This window comes from Aythya ferina (genome assembly GCF_964211825.1).
Source record: "Aythya ferina genome assembly, chromosome: 2".
Classification (NCBI taxonomy): Eukaryota; Metazoa; Chordata; class Aves; order Anseriformes; family Anatidae; genus Aythya; species Aythya ferina.
The window spans coordinates 20,381,877-20,400,325 of NC_140297.1; the positions used below are offsets into that span (position 1 = coordinate 20,381,877).

The 18,449-nt window shown below is 34.2% G+C and overlaps 1 protein-coding gene across 2 annotated transcripts in view; it reads right to left on the reverse strand.

Moving 5' to 3' along the window:
* Window positions 1-18,449, reverse strand: part of PLXDC2 (plexin domain containing 2) — a 269,513-nt gene that overhangs the window by 14,775 nt on the left and 236,289 nt on the right. For both annotated transcript variants that reach the window (XM_084511952.1, XM_084511953.1), the window contains exons 10-12: window positions 15,666-15,726; window positions 12,628-12,781; window positions 11,202-11,240 (exon numbers count right to left, since the gene is read on the reverse strand). In XM_084511952.1, coding sequence (XP_084368078.1) covers window positions 11,202-11,240; window positions 12,628-12,781; window positions 15,666-15,726 — 254 coding nt within the window. The remainder of the gene's footprint in view (window positions 1-11,201; window positions 11,241-12,627; window positions 12,782-15,665; window positions 15,727-18,449) is intronic.

Here is an 18,449-nt window from a genome sequence, read left to right on the forward strand (position 1 = left end):
CAACTGAACATTCATAATGAACAGACATTTCCAAATCATAGAATCATTAAGGTTGGAAAAGACCTTCAAGTTCATCTGGTCCAACCATCACCCTACTACCAATGTCACCCACTAACCCATGTCCCTAAGTGCCAGGTCCATCCTTTCCTTGAAGACCCCCAGGGACAGTGACGCCACCACATCCCTGGGCAATCCATTCCAATGCCTGACTGCTCTTTCTGAGAAGAAATGTCTCCTCATTTCTAACTTAAACTTCCCCTGGCGCAACTTGAGGCCATATCCTCTAGTCTTATCACTAGTTACTTGTGAGAAGAGGCTGACCCCCCAGCTCCTCACACCTTCAACATTTTACTAATTCTGACTCTATAAACACAAAATTAATATCCTTTTATTTTAATATAATCTGGACTTTCTGAGGTTCCCAATTCCCTTCATAATGAATTTTCCCTTGCTTTCCTGATAAAACTACTGCAGTTGCCCTTCAGACAACAAGTGCTAATTGAATCCATTTTGAATGTTGTATCTTATTTTTTAAAGCCTCAGGTTGTGCAATGCCACTAATCCTTGTGAGGTCTGGCCAATAAACAAATTCTGAAAGCCTGATTCATTAGTTTGGAGAGGGGTTTTGAACCACGCTGTGCAACTGAATCAGACTGCTAAAAGTGTGCCAAAACAGATGCATGCTAAATGACCCTGTAATATTTTAATCTTGGTCTGAATGAAATACACATTGTACCAAAGTGTTATGGAAGATCGTCTATTTACTAAACTTGGTAGTGAGAGGTTGTTCATATTATGTTCCTGTCAGGAGAAAACAGCTCTGTCTCTGTCACACAAGTAACTTGTCAGTAGTACTTCCAAGTAAGTGACTAAGTCATTTAACAGCACTGTGACCTCTGTGAAAAAGTCTCTCAATAAACTACCCAACATCTGTAGGATTGCTTGTGGTTGGGTGTAACTTCTTTGAACACCCCAGAGTATCACAGCTAGTGTAAACATGGTGATCAGCAATGATTCTTCAGTATTGTCTTGCATAAAAGAAAGGCTCTTCTACCCATCACTGCAGGCAGCAGTGATTAAGAAGCACTGGGTTTAAGAAACACCATCAGGGCACCGCTGATTTAGCTTCAGAAACTTGCATCACTCTTCTAATATTTCCACTGATTTCTGCCTTTCTGGCAATCTGTCAAATCACCTCCGTGACTTCATAAAAAACTTGTCTCTAGTTTCACTTATAGGATTTTTTTCTTCAATTCCACTGTTAAATTTCCTCTCAACTTGCTTGTTTGCCAAGCTGATTATAATGAAAGTGGTTGATTTCTACAGTACCCATTTTGTTTGTGCTGTTTTAGAGTTTGGTTGTGTCACAGTTTGGAGTGTCTGTGAGGTCAGGGGCTATCTCCCTTATATTTGCTCTTAGAAAACAACTATTGAATTCTGGGTATTGCTTCCAGCAAATTATTGTTATTATTAATAATATTAATAATATTTAATTAATTAACAATAACAACAATAACAATGCCTGTACATGGTCTTTCCCCATGAATATGATTACAGTTGAAACACTCCACACTAATATTAAAAAAAAAATGAACTGGAAAATACAGAATAAGTATCTATTGATCCTTACTCAGCATTAAATGCCTTGTACGAGGAACTATACAAGAAAATAGGAATGGTTAACCTTAGTGTAATAGCTCATACATCCAGGTGTAACAACACTTTTCCTCAATAGCCCAAAGAAGGACTGCATGACCCCGTTGCAATAATAGGGAGAAAAGGAAAATGAAGATGCATTATTTTAGTCAAGAGCTGTTTCTAACCATAACATGGAAATAAATATATGCAATAAGAACTTATTCATGTAAGTTTCCTTTGTTTTGATCTGTATTTTGTAATCCTTGAGGCAGGACATCTGAATATGCACAGCACTGCTCTGCTCTTCCTCATGAAGTCAGTAACAATATTTATTACTTGCACTTGTATTTCAAATTGCAAAGTAAATGCAAATTAAGCAACTGAAAGGCCATCAGAAAAGGCCTACTGTATTCTATGTGCATTGAGTCGGGCTATTAATTCCCAGTGATGAGCAGTTACTTGTGTGAGTCACCACACTGAGAAGTAACTACTTCCCAGAAGGAGCAGAAGGTTCATAGACTGTCTCATAATTTGCTTTCTGACAGCTTCTTATTCTTTGACTCTTCCCTTCAATACCACATTGGTACATCATAGACTGCTGGATCACTTGTACACGTTTCCAGGCCTATTTACATTAAATGAGTGATTTGTATTGTAACTAGTTTATGGTTGAAGGCAGAACATCGTATTCTGCACATTAAGAAATACTGGACTTCAGCAAAGGTCTTAAGCACTTTGTAAAGACTATCAAATGAATCCCCTTTGATTTGATATTTTTCTCAGCATTTAGCATGTAGCTTTGCAACTGAGTATGCTGTCACTTTCAAATAACACAGGTGACAACAGTCTGCCTAGATTTCTACTAGTCTAGGGTGGAGCACTGCATGGACATCAGTGGTCAGAATGGCAAATTTGAAAACCAATGAAATACAAGAAATGCTTTTCTTAGATGACAAGAAGTGTAAGTAACTTATAATTTCCATAATCGAAACTCATTTCATTGACCCCAGGGCTCAAATACTCATGAGAAATTGATTTCACTCTCTTTGCACAGAGACTATAAACAGTGTTGTCAACTTTGAAAATACTCTGCTGCAAAATCAACTGACAGCTCTTTTAAAAAGCTACCAAGGGAAATAGATGAAAAAAAAAAAAAGGGCTCAGACAGAAACTTTTTCAGGTGCAGAAATCTTATTAAGCTTATCACAGCAACATCTGCTGTTCCAAACAAGGCTAATCCCATAGGAGGATATTTGTCTTATGACCAACCCTTTCCCAAGCTTTCTCAGTGGAACTTTCCCCAAACTTTCATTTTCTTGTGCTCAAAATAGCAGTTGTTACATACAATATGCTCTATTTACAATTCCTCCACAGATTTTTTTTCATGTATAAACCTTTGAAGCAGAAGGAACATGTTAACATCTGCCAGGTTAGTCTGCATCTAATTAGGTTCTGAATAACAGTACAGAAACAACTAACTTTTTCCCAAGTATAAAGACACAAAATACTAACACGAAATAACCATTTTCCTGCTGGAATGCTGTCTAAAAAAAATAAAAAAGTTGAAAAAACAAAACCAAAAACAACACCCTGTTGTCATTGTTTGTATGATAAATACATTGGGACTATCATCTTTTATTTTATATTATTATGTTATATCTCTACTTACCATTAGATTAGAGTCTTTTGGCACAGAAGAAAACAAAAAGTGAAGGAATTGTGATTAAAAAAATCTTGTCCTGGCCTATGCGGACTGTGATGCTGACTTTAAGAGGAACGTACAAACAGGGATGGCATTTGCAAATACACTGTGGATGGATTCTTAATACTGTTTATTTCACTATTGCATATTAATCATTGAGGTTTGCAAAAGATGCAAAAAAAAACGTTTTCTACTACCTAAACTTAAGGTTCACATGAAGTTTCCACTCTGATAGTTTTATATATAAGAAAACAAAACTGTGATACATACATATACATCTTTCATGATAGGAGATGGAAAAGAATGTATTTGCTGAAGCTTTACATATCTACCTGTGAGGACAGAGATATGAAAAACTTTTGTTGGAAAATGGAAGAAAAATATGTGAAGCTAGAAGCTTTCCTTTAGATAAAGTGACATGGATCTAAGGGCAAATGATATATGGAAAAAAAAAATATGATATATGATATATGAAAAGAAAAAAGAAAAAAAAAGAATTTCATCGTGTACCTTGAAACCTCCCTTTTCTTCCACATCATTCCTTTTTACTCTTGCATTTTAGTCAGATGGTAAAGCTTCCATACAAACTTAGATGCACATGCACCTTTACAGGATATGTTGCAATACCTTGTTCGATGCTTCTGACTGACACAGCTATATTAGAAAAGCCAGGGGTACAGATGATCTAAATAGCAGCAATCAGCCTAAAGACAATAATCATTAACGTTTCTCCATGAAGAACACTTCTCCCCTCTTTTTACCTGATGAATGAATTTTCATGGTAAACCTCTGCATTTATCACAAAAAGATAAAGAATAAACTCTGCAACTACTTTTTATACAGGAACGATTTATTATAAAATGTGTATTTGCTGTTAGGTCATGTAGTAGAATAGGGCATATTCTTAAAATATGTTCATTAAAAGCATTTTTTAATCTGTCTGGTCAGATGAATAAGAAGCTATCACATAGGTATGAGAGCATCTATGCAGCACTACTGGTATAGAAATTCTGGTTTATTAAATTGGCACAGACTTAGTTTTGTGGCAAAATGGCTCTGGATACCATTCCATTAAAATTTTTCCTACAGATGAAATAATGCCAGACTGTAAAAAAGTATAGTTTCAGGTATAACCACATCTACAATAGACACTTATACACTCTTGTTACTTAGGTGTGTGCACTACATAGATTAAACATTAAAGAAACAATGTGTGGTATTTCCAGGGCCACCATGTGAACATGACATTTTTTTAAATAGTCCAGTTGGTAACTTTGGAACTTCCCCTGCATTCCCCAATTTACATGTTAGGTAATGTCCATTTTGATTTTGGCTGTGATTTTGAAGCTATAGCATGTCCAGCTTTATAAAAATACATTTATTGATTAAAATAGACTTATGTGATATTATTAATACAAAACCAAAAATAGTAGGTTATTTGTTACATAAAAATACTATCCCATAAATACTAGCTGAGGAATTTTACACACGTTTATATAATACTAACAATTACTGTATGTAATTATAATACAAACATGATAGATCATATTTTCAAAGAGCTTACAAACAACTTGGTAATACCCTGTGAGAAAATCTAAAATTAAGTGGAATTAAGTACAGAGAAAGAGTAGACTTTTAAGGGAAATGCCTCATTTAATTCATAGACTTCTTTTTTTTGGATTGGAACTATGTGAAACATGTTATGACACTGAAATGCACATGGGAAGCTTCTTTGCATCATTATTTCAAGAGACTCTTACTGTAAAAATATTACAGATTCACAGAAAATTGATGATCTTTAAAGAATGCATCATTTTGGTCACTTGAAACTTGCCATGATAACGTATTAATTTTTTTTTTTTTTTTTTTTTTAATTTATATATAGTTCACAGGGATTCCATTCTCCATCATACACTCTAAGGTTTCTAATTCAGTGTATTTCAATCTGAAGGTCTGAAGTTCTGAGCTGTGGGGTAAAGTGTGATATACTAAAAGTTGGTTTTACAGATGACCATTTCTACTTCTTGATTGGGTACTGGGTACTACTTTTGCAAGTTATATAAATCTGGTGTATAAACAAAAGGTATGTACTGCTTAGCATAGATACTCTCTGATGTATTAGAAGTCTACCATAATATATACCCGGTCTTTTTAAAGTAATCTAAGCAAGGAATAAGGAAATTTACACCCTCTCCAAGGTTTATTTCAGGGTAATTTTGCAATTAAACTGCCTGTCAGTGATATGGACACCTACAGATTCAGGTTCACTCTGCCAGCTCTCCACCCTTGTCATGTACATCATCTCTAGACTGGAAGTTGAATTGCCATCTTTGGATGATTTCGGACTTGAGTTAATATGCTCCTGTGAAGAGGAGTACATAATGTTCAGGACAGTTGAACACACAGGGATACAGTGTGTGTGAGCTCAGCAAAGCCACTAAATTTTTCCCCTCGTTGAGGCCCCCATTTATATCTGGAATGTGAGTCTACCAGAAGACTGTTTCTTTTATGGGGCAGGTATATGGTTGTCCAAACCTAAGCTTTTTTCCTGTACATAATGCAGATTCCTGAACAGAAGATTAATGACCTACATAGAGCAACTGTGGGAGGGAAGAAGTGAATTTACTGTTGGAAGGATTCTCCGGAGGCTCAGAGGAATCTCCATAAAAACGTGGTCTCTACCCTTTTTAGAAACAGCATGCTCTGGACTCCTCAGCTTCTTCTGAGAATGTGTGTGATAATGGAGTGTGATTTTCTTGTTTTTGTGGGTTCATTCCCTTAGCATTTGTTAACATTCTGAGGTTAACCCACTGCTCCACTTTACTTGGTTTCATAATGATTTATAAAGTTATGGTTCAGCTAATATTAAAAAAAATGTTTTCCCATTACACATAAGAAATGAAAGGTGGTTTTGAGTGAGAATATTATGAAGTGTAACCCACAAATTCTGAATTCAATACCTAACTTAGTTATCAAATTTCCATAGGGTTCTGGGCAACTCAGTAAATCTCATCAACTGCTTAGTGCAGTAAACGGATATGAGTGCACTAATACTAATTCCCTCTGTTTATAGAATGCCAGCACTAACTTTGTTAGCTAAGGATGTACATTCTTCAGCCCTAAAATATCACTTAACACTGCAACAGTTGTTATTGGTGCTAATTTCAGTCTGAGTGGCTTGAGACCATTTAAGCCATTAAAATGCCTTGGTAAAATCAGGAAGTCACGAATCAATCATGAATCTCAATATTTTACCATGGTCTTTTGTCCTGGCAATGTAGCTGACTTGCTACATCCAGAAGAGCAAAACTTTACCAGATTATAAGAATTTCAATTCAGTCAACCCACTGACTTAACCTGACTGAAAACAAACACAAGACCATCAGTTCAACTTCTCATGCTTCCAGATTTACTACCCCCCACTTCATGGGTACAGAACCCTAGGTATGTCAGCTTCAATGTAAAACATACAACTATATAAGTCTTCTTTCACTTGACATCTATTTTTAACCCTCTATTTTTAACCTTCACAGTGACCCATGCACTATAATCTCAAAGATGAGTGACCAGTGTAGAAGAGATTGTAGGAATCTGCTGCCTGCAACCACTGGGTTAACTCCATGCAGAGTAGGTACTTAGAAAGACAGATGATCACAGAATTTTTTTTTTTTTTTTTTTTGTGCACTAGCTGTCATACTACCATGCCTTTAAAGTTAAGTCATGACAACTGTAAGAATAGATACCTTATATCATTTTATACCTGTCTTAGAAAACCAGAAAAAATAAAATAGTGTAAGTCAAACTTAAACGTAAGTTGAAGTGTCTACACAGTTTTGTTCAGTTTAAACTGTTTTAAAATCATACTTTAAGCTAATGTGATGTTTAATACCTAATGTGATGTAAAAATGTCTAGAGGCCAAAAATAACATTTACTTTCTAGGGGATACGTTCTAGTGTCAGTAATTTGGACTGAATTTCTGCAGGTTTCATTGGTGATATTTTTTTAAATCATATCATAATCATTTTATAATTATAGCTTTAATAAGATGATGGCAGAAAAATTGAGATGCAGTAAAGATGCAAGAAATTCTGGAAAAGACACAAATATCCTGGTCTAAGGAACACTTAAATCAATCCAAAGTATTAAAGAAACAAACAGAAATGAACATAATTTTTCAATGCTACCAAGTTAAATGTCTTAAAAATAAATATTATTAATCTATAATCTTATTTTTTACCCAGAATGGATTAGTTCAGCGCTTTTCATTTGTAATTGCTTTAAAAAATACTCATGTAGTCCACAGGCCATTGTGTATAATATCTAGAATACATTTCATTATATGTTTAATGCACAAAGAAGATAGTATTTATATCAGAGGTTGTTGCTTTTCCAAGCTGTAGAGACTTATGTTTTCAGCTTTGGAAGGCTTCAGTTCAATAAGACACACTTATGTACTATCACATTATTTAGAAACTTAACATAGTAATAAAAAATAAGTTAGATAATTATTACCAAGCATGAACTAGTGTTAGTAACTATATATTTTACCTGGAGTTCGGGATACAGAAGAAAAACGGGACTGAGCTTTCCCCACAATTTGTCAAGAATTCTTATGGTACATAGAGCTCAGACTGCAATTTTTAAGGGAAATTAAGGAGACAGATGACTAATGGGAGCTAGATTCCAGGCATTAGGGACTCTTAAAAAAAAATTTAATGCTGGGTAAATGTATCACTGTATATAAGACATATAAAAAGACTCTATCAAAACTTCAAAACTCAGGTCTGTATTTTGGTATTTTTCTTAACCAGTTTCACAATTCTCAAACTCAAATTAAGCTCTTTATAAGGCTAATATTAATCCTGTGTATCACTAATGTTCATATCCAGAATATCTTTGAAAAAGTCCACCAGAGTGCAAGCATAAGGACACAGACATTTCCTGTCACTGTGTATGCTGGAATGGACTTATTCATAAATGTACAAAACAGCTTTCTCCCCGAGGAAGATGTTTTCTTTGTCTTTTGTTTTTTATTATTATTATTTTTATTATTTTTTTTTAACAGCAATTTCTGAATACATTTTGATGAATGAGAAGAACTAGCAGTTTTCCTGACACTTAATGTTCAACACACACACATTTTTTCTGAGTTATAAAGCTGACGGATTGAGAGGGACTTATAGCAATCAAATCATCACAAGAAGGTGTCTAAAAAGGTCAAATGAAATGTCTAGATGTGTTGGCCAATCATTTAAATCATCCACCAAAGAGTTCTCAACAAGAAAATATGATATTGCTGTAGCTTTTAAACTCTTTAGTCAGCTGTGCTGTGTTATTAGAAAAATGAAATAACAGTAACTGCAGTTAATAACAAAATACTTTTTTTTTTTTTTTCTCCCCCGGAATATATCTTAAATCTTACAAATACTTGCTATTTTAAAGAGTAATAAGATTCAGTAAAAATGAGGGTATGCCAGCTGTTTTTTTATATTGTTTTAATCCTGTCCCTACTAGGCATCTATCAAGTGCGTATGAAGAAAGAGAGAACACAGAAGAAATATAAACAACTGAATTTGAAATTTTTGCTAAAATATGCCATGAAAAATTGTGAATGAATTAGAGCACTAACTTGCAGATGCTTTTCTCATATAATTAAAAAGTCAAAGAACTTTGACCTGAACCTGCAATTTAATTTAAATGTAGCTGCGTTTTAGTTGGTTTCAAAAGTTCAAGGCAGAGGTGAGATGCAGAGTTTCTAAAGAGTCCTCTTGTTGCACACAACCAGACATTGACTGCTACCATCCAAGGACATATCAAACTATAGGCCATCAATGGCCTATAGTTTTATATAGCTTTAATATAGCTTTAGTTTTCCATTATAAAAGGTTCCCTAACATTAGAGGTTTTCAAGATCTAGTATGAGAAAGTAAAGATGTTATATTTGTGACCTGAACTAATCTATTCTTCCTGAAAGCCTGACAAATCACAGAGAATGAAAGAACATGCTAACAGCTGTAGAGGTTTTATCTGAGACTATTCTAGGGGTCACTGGAAAATTCAATGCATAATTGAAGATTTATCAGAAAGAATTTCCCAGATTAAAAGCTATGTTTACTGTGTGAATGAGAAATCCTGATGTGTTGTTTTGCTTCTGTGTTATTTAAAGTCGGTTTCTTTTATTTTTCTTTTATTTTTGTTTTATTATTTTTATTTCAAGAATAAAAGAAACAACTCAAGAAAAATTAATAATCACATCAGTTGTTGTTTTGTCATCCTAAAATGCAGCAGCGTTCTGCATGGGAACAGATGTCTTATATTTAACATAAGTGATGCCATGAACCCTACAAACTCACTTCACCAAGCAGACCACAGCTATCCCTTATATTATCTAATAGCCAGCATTTTGTCTGCTTTCACAGAGTTTTTCTTTCCAGATCTTAGACAAACATACGACAAGTGAAATATAATTCTGTTGCAACTCCCAAACTGAGAAAAACCTGGAATACATATTTTAAAGCCCAACTTTTGAATTACTTTTGCTGTAACAGCATACTATTTTGAGCTGTTGATGGGATGCTCAAGATGGAGAGCTGCCTGCCCCTGGAGTGAGTGTTTGCAGGGCAGAGAGTGGGACCAGCTCAGCTGGAAAGGCATCTTATGTACAGAACAGATGTGAAACCTGTGAGTGAAGTGCTGACTGATTCACGTGGTTTATTGATCTCTAAGAGCACTGGAGCACTTTTCACAAAATAATATGTAATTTAATTTCAAGAAAAAGAAAGATTCATGGATATTCCCATAGACAAAATGCCTAACAGTACTCAGTACTGCACTGAGTTCATAGCTGATTTTATTTGAATACATCATTTCTGTGTCAAATCCACGTCAAACAGCCTCCTCTGCCCAGGGGAAAGGCAATCAGTGCCAATAATATTTCCCTTTACATCAGTGGAAATATAATTTGTTTCAATTTGCTCAGCAAATCACTCTCCACTTTGACAGACTGTTCCAATGCCCGTAGAAATCAACCCAAATATTTTGATTCTCCTCAGTAAGCAAACACAAACCCAGCCTACACCTAATGACCTAATCCTATTCTAATAGCAAAATTCTTATTGACTTCAAAGGAAGAAAGAACAAACCTCAGGACTCAGTTCTTGAACCCACACAGCAGATGACAAGAGTAGTCTTCTGTAGATTCTGATTTAACAGAGACCCTTATCAGGGAACCAAGTTAAAGAAAACACTGATCTTATTAAATCACAGAGTGGAATGTGAGTATGTGATCTGTGTTCATACAGAAACACAGATTCAAGATGGACATGCTTATTAATAAAATGTCACCTAACACATTATTATGAATGAATTTCACAGAATCACAGAATCACAGAATCATCCAGGTTGGAAGAGACCTCCAAGATCACCGAGTCCAACCTCTGACCTAACACTAACAAGTCCTTCACTAAACCATATCAAAAATTTGATATAAGAATATTATAATTTAGTACTAGCATCATATCCTCTCCTTGTACAGTTTAATACTCTGTTTTTATAATACAGGAATACAGTTAATAAATGTATCGATACATTTAAACTTTTTCTTTAATATGTCATTTTTTAAAGAAGTTAATTAAACCTGTTTTATTAAAGGCTTGAAAAGAGAGATGAAAACGTTTAATTTACTAAGTAGTTGCTAAGCTTATTTGTCCTTATGGTTTTCTGTAGAGATGTGGAATTCTGAAGTCCCTTGGGAATCTGTTAAAAGCTATTTCTACAGTATGATTTTGATTAATGAATTTCAGTGGGATGTAATTTGATAAACTGCTGACATTATTTACAAATAAAAGAATCTTCTCTTACCTCCATTATCTTTTAGGTGCAGCGCTATCTTGGTGTCATCTATAAAGGAAATTCAAAGTTAGCAGTAGCAAAAAGCATATTTCTAGGTCATTATTTGGTTTAGAAATGACTCTCTTTCTAATGCTAAACAACTTCCACAACTAAAAAATAATTTAACATTCAATTCAATGAGAATAAGATCATGGTGTTTTTACTTACAAACCAGGCTTTACTTCATATGAAACTGTTGCAGTGTAAAGCAGGATTCAAAATACTGGTAAATAAGGGCCACCTCATAGCACTTAGAAATAATTTATTTTTGTTATACATTAATACTTGAGCATTCTATCATATTAAGGACTGCATGAACCAGCATAAATAAAATAAAATAAAATGAAACAATACCTAGCTCCTCTTCTAAGAATTATAAAAAAGGTCTACCAGCTTCAAATCCTATTTATTTCCTTTCCCTCTTGTTGTGAGATTTAATGAATAAAATCTTAGGGCAATATTAGCAGGTGTGCATATGGGAATAATTCTGCTAATGCAGTCCAAATCTTCCATTGATGGTTTCTGAACTTCCCTTGCTGCAAAGAAAACCAAGTCGTTTTTATCAGTAGATTCCCTCATTGTAATGCCTTCAGCTTAAAATTTCCTGTCACAGGCCACTTAGAAATTCTGCACACACCTGCTAGCTTCCCATGTGTTAATATCCAATTCCAACAGAAATCTTGTCCCTACTCTGTTCTGTTTTATAGATGCTATTTGATTAATTTTGGTTAGCTTTTGTATCCTGCTGAATTCTCCCCAGAAGGAGGAAAACAGGATATCCATAGCATAGAGTGGAATCCATTCTCATCCACAGAAAGGCAATATTTAAGAAGCCAGTGGAACAAGGATGAGAACTGACACTTCATCATTTACCCAGCTAATTGATTTCAGAAGCCTACAGAAACTATTTCACAACTGTGAGCACTACATGAAAAGAACAGTGTCAACTGACTGAAAAAAGTGAACAAGCAAATTTCAAAGAGTTCTTCAATTTTGGTCATCTCCAATTTTTGCCTGGCTAAATACAATACACAAGGTGACCACAAATTCTTTAACTCTGTCATGGAAGTTTCTTCACTACCTTTAACAGGGCTTTCTCCATCTAATATTTCAACAAATTTGGGACTATGGCCTCTGATAGTTACAAGAACTTGAACAAGCTCTCCAGCAGTCTGCTCAATCAGCACTCCTCCGCCTCTGCCAGTGCTCATCAAACCCACACTTACTTTTGCAAGAGCAAGTTGCAATTTAAAAGTAGTAGACTGGAATTCCCTACTCTTTCCATTACCCCAAAGAGAAAAAGACAACATGAACACATACTTAGAGGAAACATATTTGTTTTAGAGTTGCAAATGTCACATCTGTACAATAGACAAAAGCAGTCTATGCAATTCACCTTCTGTGGGCAAGCTAGTTGGCAGTTGGGAAGTGGTGGATCCTCTGGTGGTTGTTAAAACTCTGAACTTTGTTGTGGTTGGTTGAGGGATTGTGGTGGAGTATGGAGGTGTTTCTGTTGTGTCTACACTCTTCTCGCAAATCTTATCCTTTGACTGTTGGGGAAAAAAACACACACACAAAAACCAAAACATTCTTAGGGTGGTCTGTCACTGAATGAAGGATTTAAGAATGGACAAGCTGTCACAGGAAAGAGAATGAAAATGGAAGCCCTAAAACGAGGAATTTCAAAAGCTCTTATTTTATTTTATTTTATTTTATTTTATTTTATTTTATTTTATTTTATTTTATTTTATTTTATTTTAATTTTATTTAATTTAATTTAATTTTATTTTATTTTATTTTATTTTTCTTTTCTTTATTTTTCTTTTCTTTTCTTTCTTTTTTTTTTTTTTCATTTGAAGTGCTTTACAGAGCATTAAGCAACAAAACTTACAATGCTCAGTTGTTAATGGCAAAGTTTCAAAGTCATCCCTGAATGTCAAACATTATTTCCCCCAACCAGATTTTAACACCTAAGAATATCATTCAAATTATCACTCTTCTATTGTGAATACTCACTGTGCTATTGGTCTAGGTGCCATAAAAATTGTTAAGATACATGGGAGTTAAATCATGGCTGTTCATAGTGAATAGTGTGAACAACAGCATTTAACTAGGCTTTACATGCAGTAGTCACAGAACAATATGCATGTGTGAATGTGTGTATGTATTCAGGCTAGAGAATATTTACATCCCAAACTACAGAGCAACATATTAACTATATACCTATTATTTCTATAATATTAATAATATTGCATGTATTATAGGTGCATAATGTAATAATTATAATACAAAACATAAATATTATACAAAAAGATAAGATAAAAAATCTTATATTAACGTAAAATAAATAATATATGCCACTTTACAATAATTTAGATATAATTTTCATAGGCAAATATTTCAACACAAGTATGTCACCTTTTTATTTATTTATTTATTTAATTAAATTTGTGGACACTTGTAGAAATTCTGAGCTGTAATGAATTCTTTCTTTCATGGATCACACAGTCTTACAGGAAAATAATTAACTAGCAGCAAATGTGGGAACTGCCTGTAATTCTTGCTATCCCTATTCATTTTAATCAGAAGCGAAATCCCACAAAGCCAGTATATTTTCTTGAGATCTGCCTGTCAAAATCTGGTAGGTATTGTCTTTCTTTTAATACATATGGGTATTTGGTTGTTTTTTGTTTTACTGGAAATGATGTATTACATTCAAAAAGTATCGGTACCTGCATTATAATTATTCTGTAAATTTATTTGTGTTTTAGTTTGAAAGCCACTGTTAATTTCACTAATGCAATTTCATCTAAATTTAGCTCAAAATATAACTCACAAAAAAGGAAATATTATAAGAACCCTCATTATTCATGACGATTGAATGAATAAATCTAAAATTAACCTCTGTGCTAACTGTTGATCCTTCATTGAGCTCCAGCAGTGAGCTCAAAGAATCATTCTGGAATACATTATGTAAGCTGCTGTTTCTAGTCTAGCCTGAAAGCTAGACTGTAAGTAGCAGTCAAGTAGCTTGAAACTGCAAATCAAACTATGAGTTTCTCAGATACACTTAGTGTATCAATAATTTCCTCTCAGAACATGCAGCAAACTTTGGAGCATTAGCAATAGTAAATCTAGAAGAAAAAGGGAGAATTGGCAGAATAGTATGTCTATTGTCTGTTAGAGAGGATTTTTTTGCATAACTTCATCACCAGGAACAACTAATTCTTAGCTAATTACAGTCTGGATTAAAGCAATACAAAGATTGTGCCCTGTAATAACAGATATTACAAGTAAATCTTATTTTATATTCTTGAAAAGGTTGTGATCCACAGACAATCTCTCAGAAATTCCATTCTTAACAATGTACGAACTGCAAAGCTGAAGCTTCAAGCTCACTTACCAAGGCATTATGTAGGATGCAGTTATTTTGCAATTACAGTTATAGGAGCAAAAAAATTCTTTCATCAGACTGGATTTATATCATTACTTCTCTCTACTTCTACTGAAAATAAAACAGAATGGGCTTTCCTAACTAGACACTTGGGGCTACATTTTGCCCTTAGTTTGACCTGACAATATACTCCAGAAGGGCAATGTTGCTGAAACTCATGACAGAATTAGGACCTTTCAGCCATAATAGAAAAGTAACTTTTTTTTTTATGGCCATAAGAAGATTAAAAGTGTTGTAGATTACTTTCTTCCTATTACTACAATCCCCAGATGAAAACAAACAAACAAAAAAACAAACAAGCAAAGAAAACCCTACCTGTTCTAAAGGGAGGACACTAGGAAAGAATGAGCAGTATAATATTTATAAATATATCTTGAAAATGAGCTGCGTTGGTGCAGTATCCAAAGTGTGTCTTTCAGAGGAGGTCCACAGTTCCTGTTTGACAGTTCACTATTAACACGCTCAGGTATATTTTTCTCTCCCTTACTCTCCATGAAAGGAAATTCAAATGCCTTGTATTTATTTATTTATCTTTAATCTATTTGAATTCATCTATGTTTTTTTTTTTTTTTTTTTTTTTTTTCTGTACTAAATTATTTGGCCAGACTTCAAAAGCAAAATGTAAGACATGCACCAATGCCTGTGCATGATTGCACTGCCAGAGGGTTTTCTGGGAGGAAGAACATTACAATTTCTTCCCCTTTTCTGGCAAGAAAAAGAGAAGACCTAAGAGAAAAACAGTGAAAAGGCTTTGTTATGAGGCAGGGCTTCTGGTACTTTTTTTTTTTTTTAAATGTATTCTCAGCGAAAGAATGTTTACCTTGTTTACCTAAGTTTATTTTTCTTTATTACAACTTACATTATTTCTACCAAATGACAAGGATAAATATAGGATGTCTTTGGCCTTGAAACCCTTCTTCATAATCATAAAAGAAGCATCATAAGAAAGATCTCTGATGGACTGAGGACTACTCACATACCTCTTCAGGGCAACCACTGTCTACCCAGTCTTGCCGGTGACGGTCAAATCCACTGGAGCATCTTTAAATGATGAAACAGATAGACGTTGGCCAGATAGAAATAGGAGGAAAACAAGAACATTAGAGGACAGTAGAAGGAAAGGAGAGAATGACAGAGAAAATTAAAAAATTATGTGATTTATTTTAAAATCCATATGATTTACACGGTATAACTTTTATTCAAGAGGCTGTTGCAATATGAGTCAACCATTTCATCCATTTTGAGCAAACGAGTTAATAATTCAACTGAGTTATTAACTCTCATTATCAATGAGAGTTAATTAATGAGAATTAACTCTCAGTATCAATGAATGAGTTATTATTAACCCAATATTATAGGTTATTTGTAGTTTTTAAATTGGAATGCTTCCTTTCCACTGGATAATTACACTTAAGACTGCACTGAGCCATACTATTTTTATGTTTGATGTCAACCATATGGATGTAAATTGGATGAATTGTTTTTGTCCGGTTTTCTTAGCCAGGAAAATGCAAATCTACAAAAAATGTAATGAACCAGTCACTGTTTTTATCAGGCAAGGTGATCTGAGACACTGAGATATACATATTACTATGAAATCAATGTTCATGAGTTTAGATAACAGATCCTCTGAACAGTGCTCATGACAATTTGAGAATACTAGAGCTGCTTCTATGTCCTAAGTAGCTGTAGACAATTTAAGTTGCATGCATATTTCTTATCAAATTAGGTGATATCAATAACCTGTTTGCAATATCCTTTTCTCGTTTGCAGTATGTGACAAAGAAATTTTAAAGTAACTTGTAACACAAATATAATGATTCCCTTGTGTTTATACGATAACTTAGAGTTTCCTAGACATGAAATAGTGTTAAAAATTGAAAGCATTATCAAAATTTCAAGTAAATAACTAGACCATCATGGCCTGCTTTTAAAGCAGTTCTCCCCAGTTAGGGTTTTTAAATTTTCTTCACATATCCAAATGATATCTTTTGGCATCCATGGCCATAACATATCTGATTGTACAGCAAATAACTTTCTCGCTGCCTTTTGACAAGAATAAGCAATCAAGTAAGGCAATTAGTACGGTTTCCTTACCTTAGGTAATTTTTGGTTCTCAATGTAATGAAAGATGTCAAGACATGTCAAATGCTACCCTACTTCAACTAAATATGGGAAACAGGGTCCACTTTGGAAGAATGGTGCAACAGAAACATTTTTATAGTAATAAATGGAATGTAAACAACCTTAACAAGTCACTTGGGTTTACAAACACTTTTCAGATTAATCTATTTGAAACAAAAACATATTAAACCCTGGGCACTATTCATCATTTGCTATAGAAGCAATGGTGAGTCCAAAGAGTATTGTCAGAAAGCAGCTTTTTCAGGAAATATATGTGCTGGGCTCCAGGTAAATCTGTTTGTGAACTTCCTTTGAGGCATATGTCAACCACAGCCAATACCATCATTGCTGTGTCATTGAGTTAGAATTCTGGGAACTGTAATTTCAGTGCACAACCAGCTCTACTGACTGCATTTTTAAGAACTTCATTTAGTAGCACAGTGATAATTCCCTGTTGCCATTAAAATGTTGGAGCAGATTTGATTAGCTATGCCATTTATGCCATCTGTCAACATGGCCTTTTTATAACAACTTAATTTTCAAGCGATGACCCAAATCTGCTCCTGGCAAAGCAATAACAAAGATGTTCTAGGAAATGAGAATAGGGACATTCATTAAATATAAGGAATTCCAGGATTTGTGTGGAATTTGGGAATACTGATTCAGAGAGCAAAGGAAAAATTAAAGTTTTCGCATGTCTAACAGTGATGATTAATGCAGCTGAGTCGGGGTAACAAAAACGATGTCGGAATCCTTTCTATTGACTGTACATAGCTAGAAAGGTGATGGTGATGTCATCAGTCCTACCAGATGCCATTTACCTTTATTTGGCAGAGCATATTTAAATGTCAAGAAGTGTCCATTTAGTGCATAACCCAAACTTCTGTGCTTTTTCTCTTTGAAGAGGATTAATAATAAATCAGGTACCCTTTATACAGAAGGGTTTATCTCAGCAAAGTTTAACTTATAGAAGCTGAAAACATAATGGAAAATTATTGGCAAGGAAAGGACAAAGTCTGTATGGAAAAATCATTTCACCAGGTTGAGCTGGTAAGACAGAATCATGGGTGTTAAAATGCACAACATGTGCCCTCATGCCCTTTTAAGCCTACTGTTCCCTGTTCTTCTTTTTTTTTTTTTTTTCCCTAGGAACAGAAGGGCATCCCAGAAATTTGACATGATTTCTTAAATACCATATAATCATTCAAGTCAGTTAAAATACTTATTGATGCCTCTAAATAAAATGTTTATGTGGAAAATTAAGTAGAAAATTGAACAGAAAGAACTCTTTTCTGCCTTAAACCATTAAGTTTCCTTCATGGTCATTTCATGTAAGGAAGAGTTGATGATACTAGCTACATTGTTTGAGTTGCTTATAAGAAGAATTAGTATATTTTAAAGTGGAATTTCTTCACAGGCTGAGGGAGATAGGAAGCAAAATAAAACACTGGAAGCCTTGGTCTTAGTGTCAGTCTGAGTGAAAAATAAAACCTTTAGTGTTTTTTGAGAAAGAAATGTATCAAGAATTATGTTTGTGCTCAATCTAGCTTTGCCTCCCATTCCCCCACAAAAAAATGCTCCATCTTGATTCCTCCATCTTTTGAATATCACTTTCTTGTCACACTGTGATACCTGGGAAA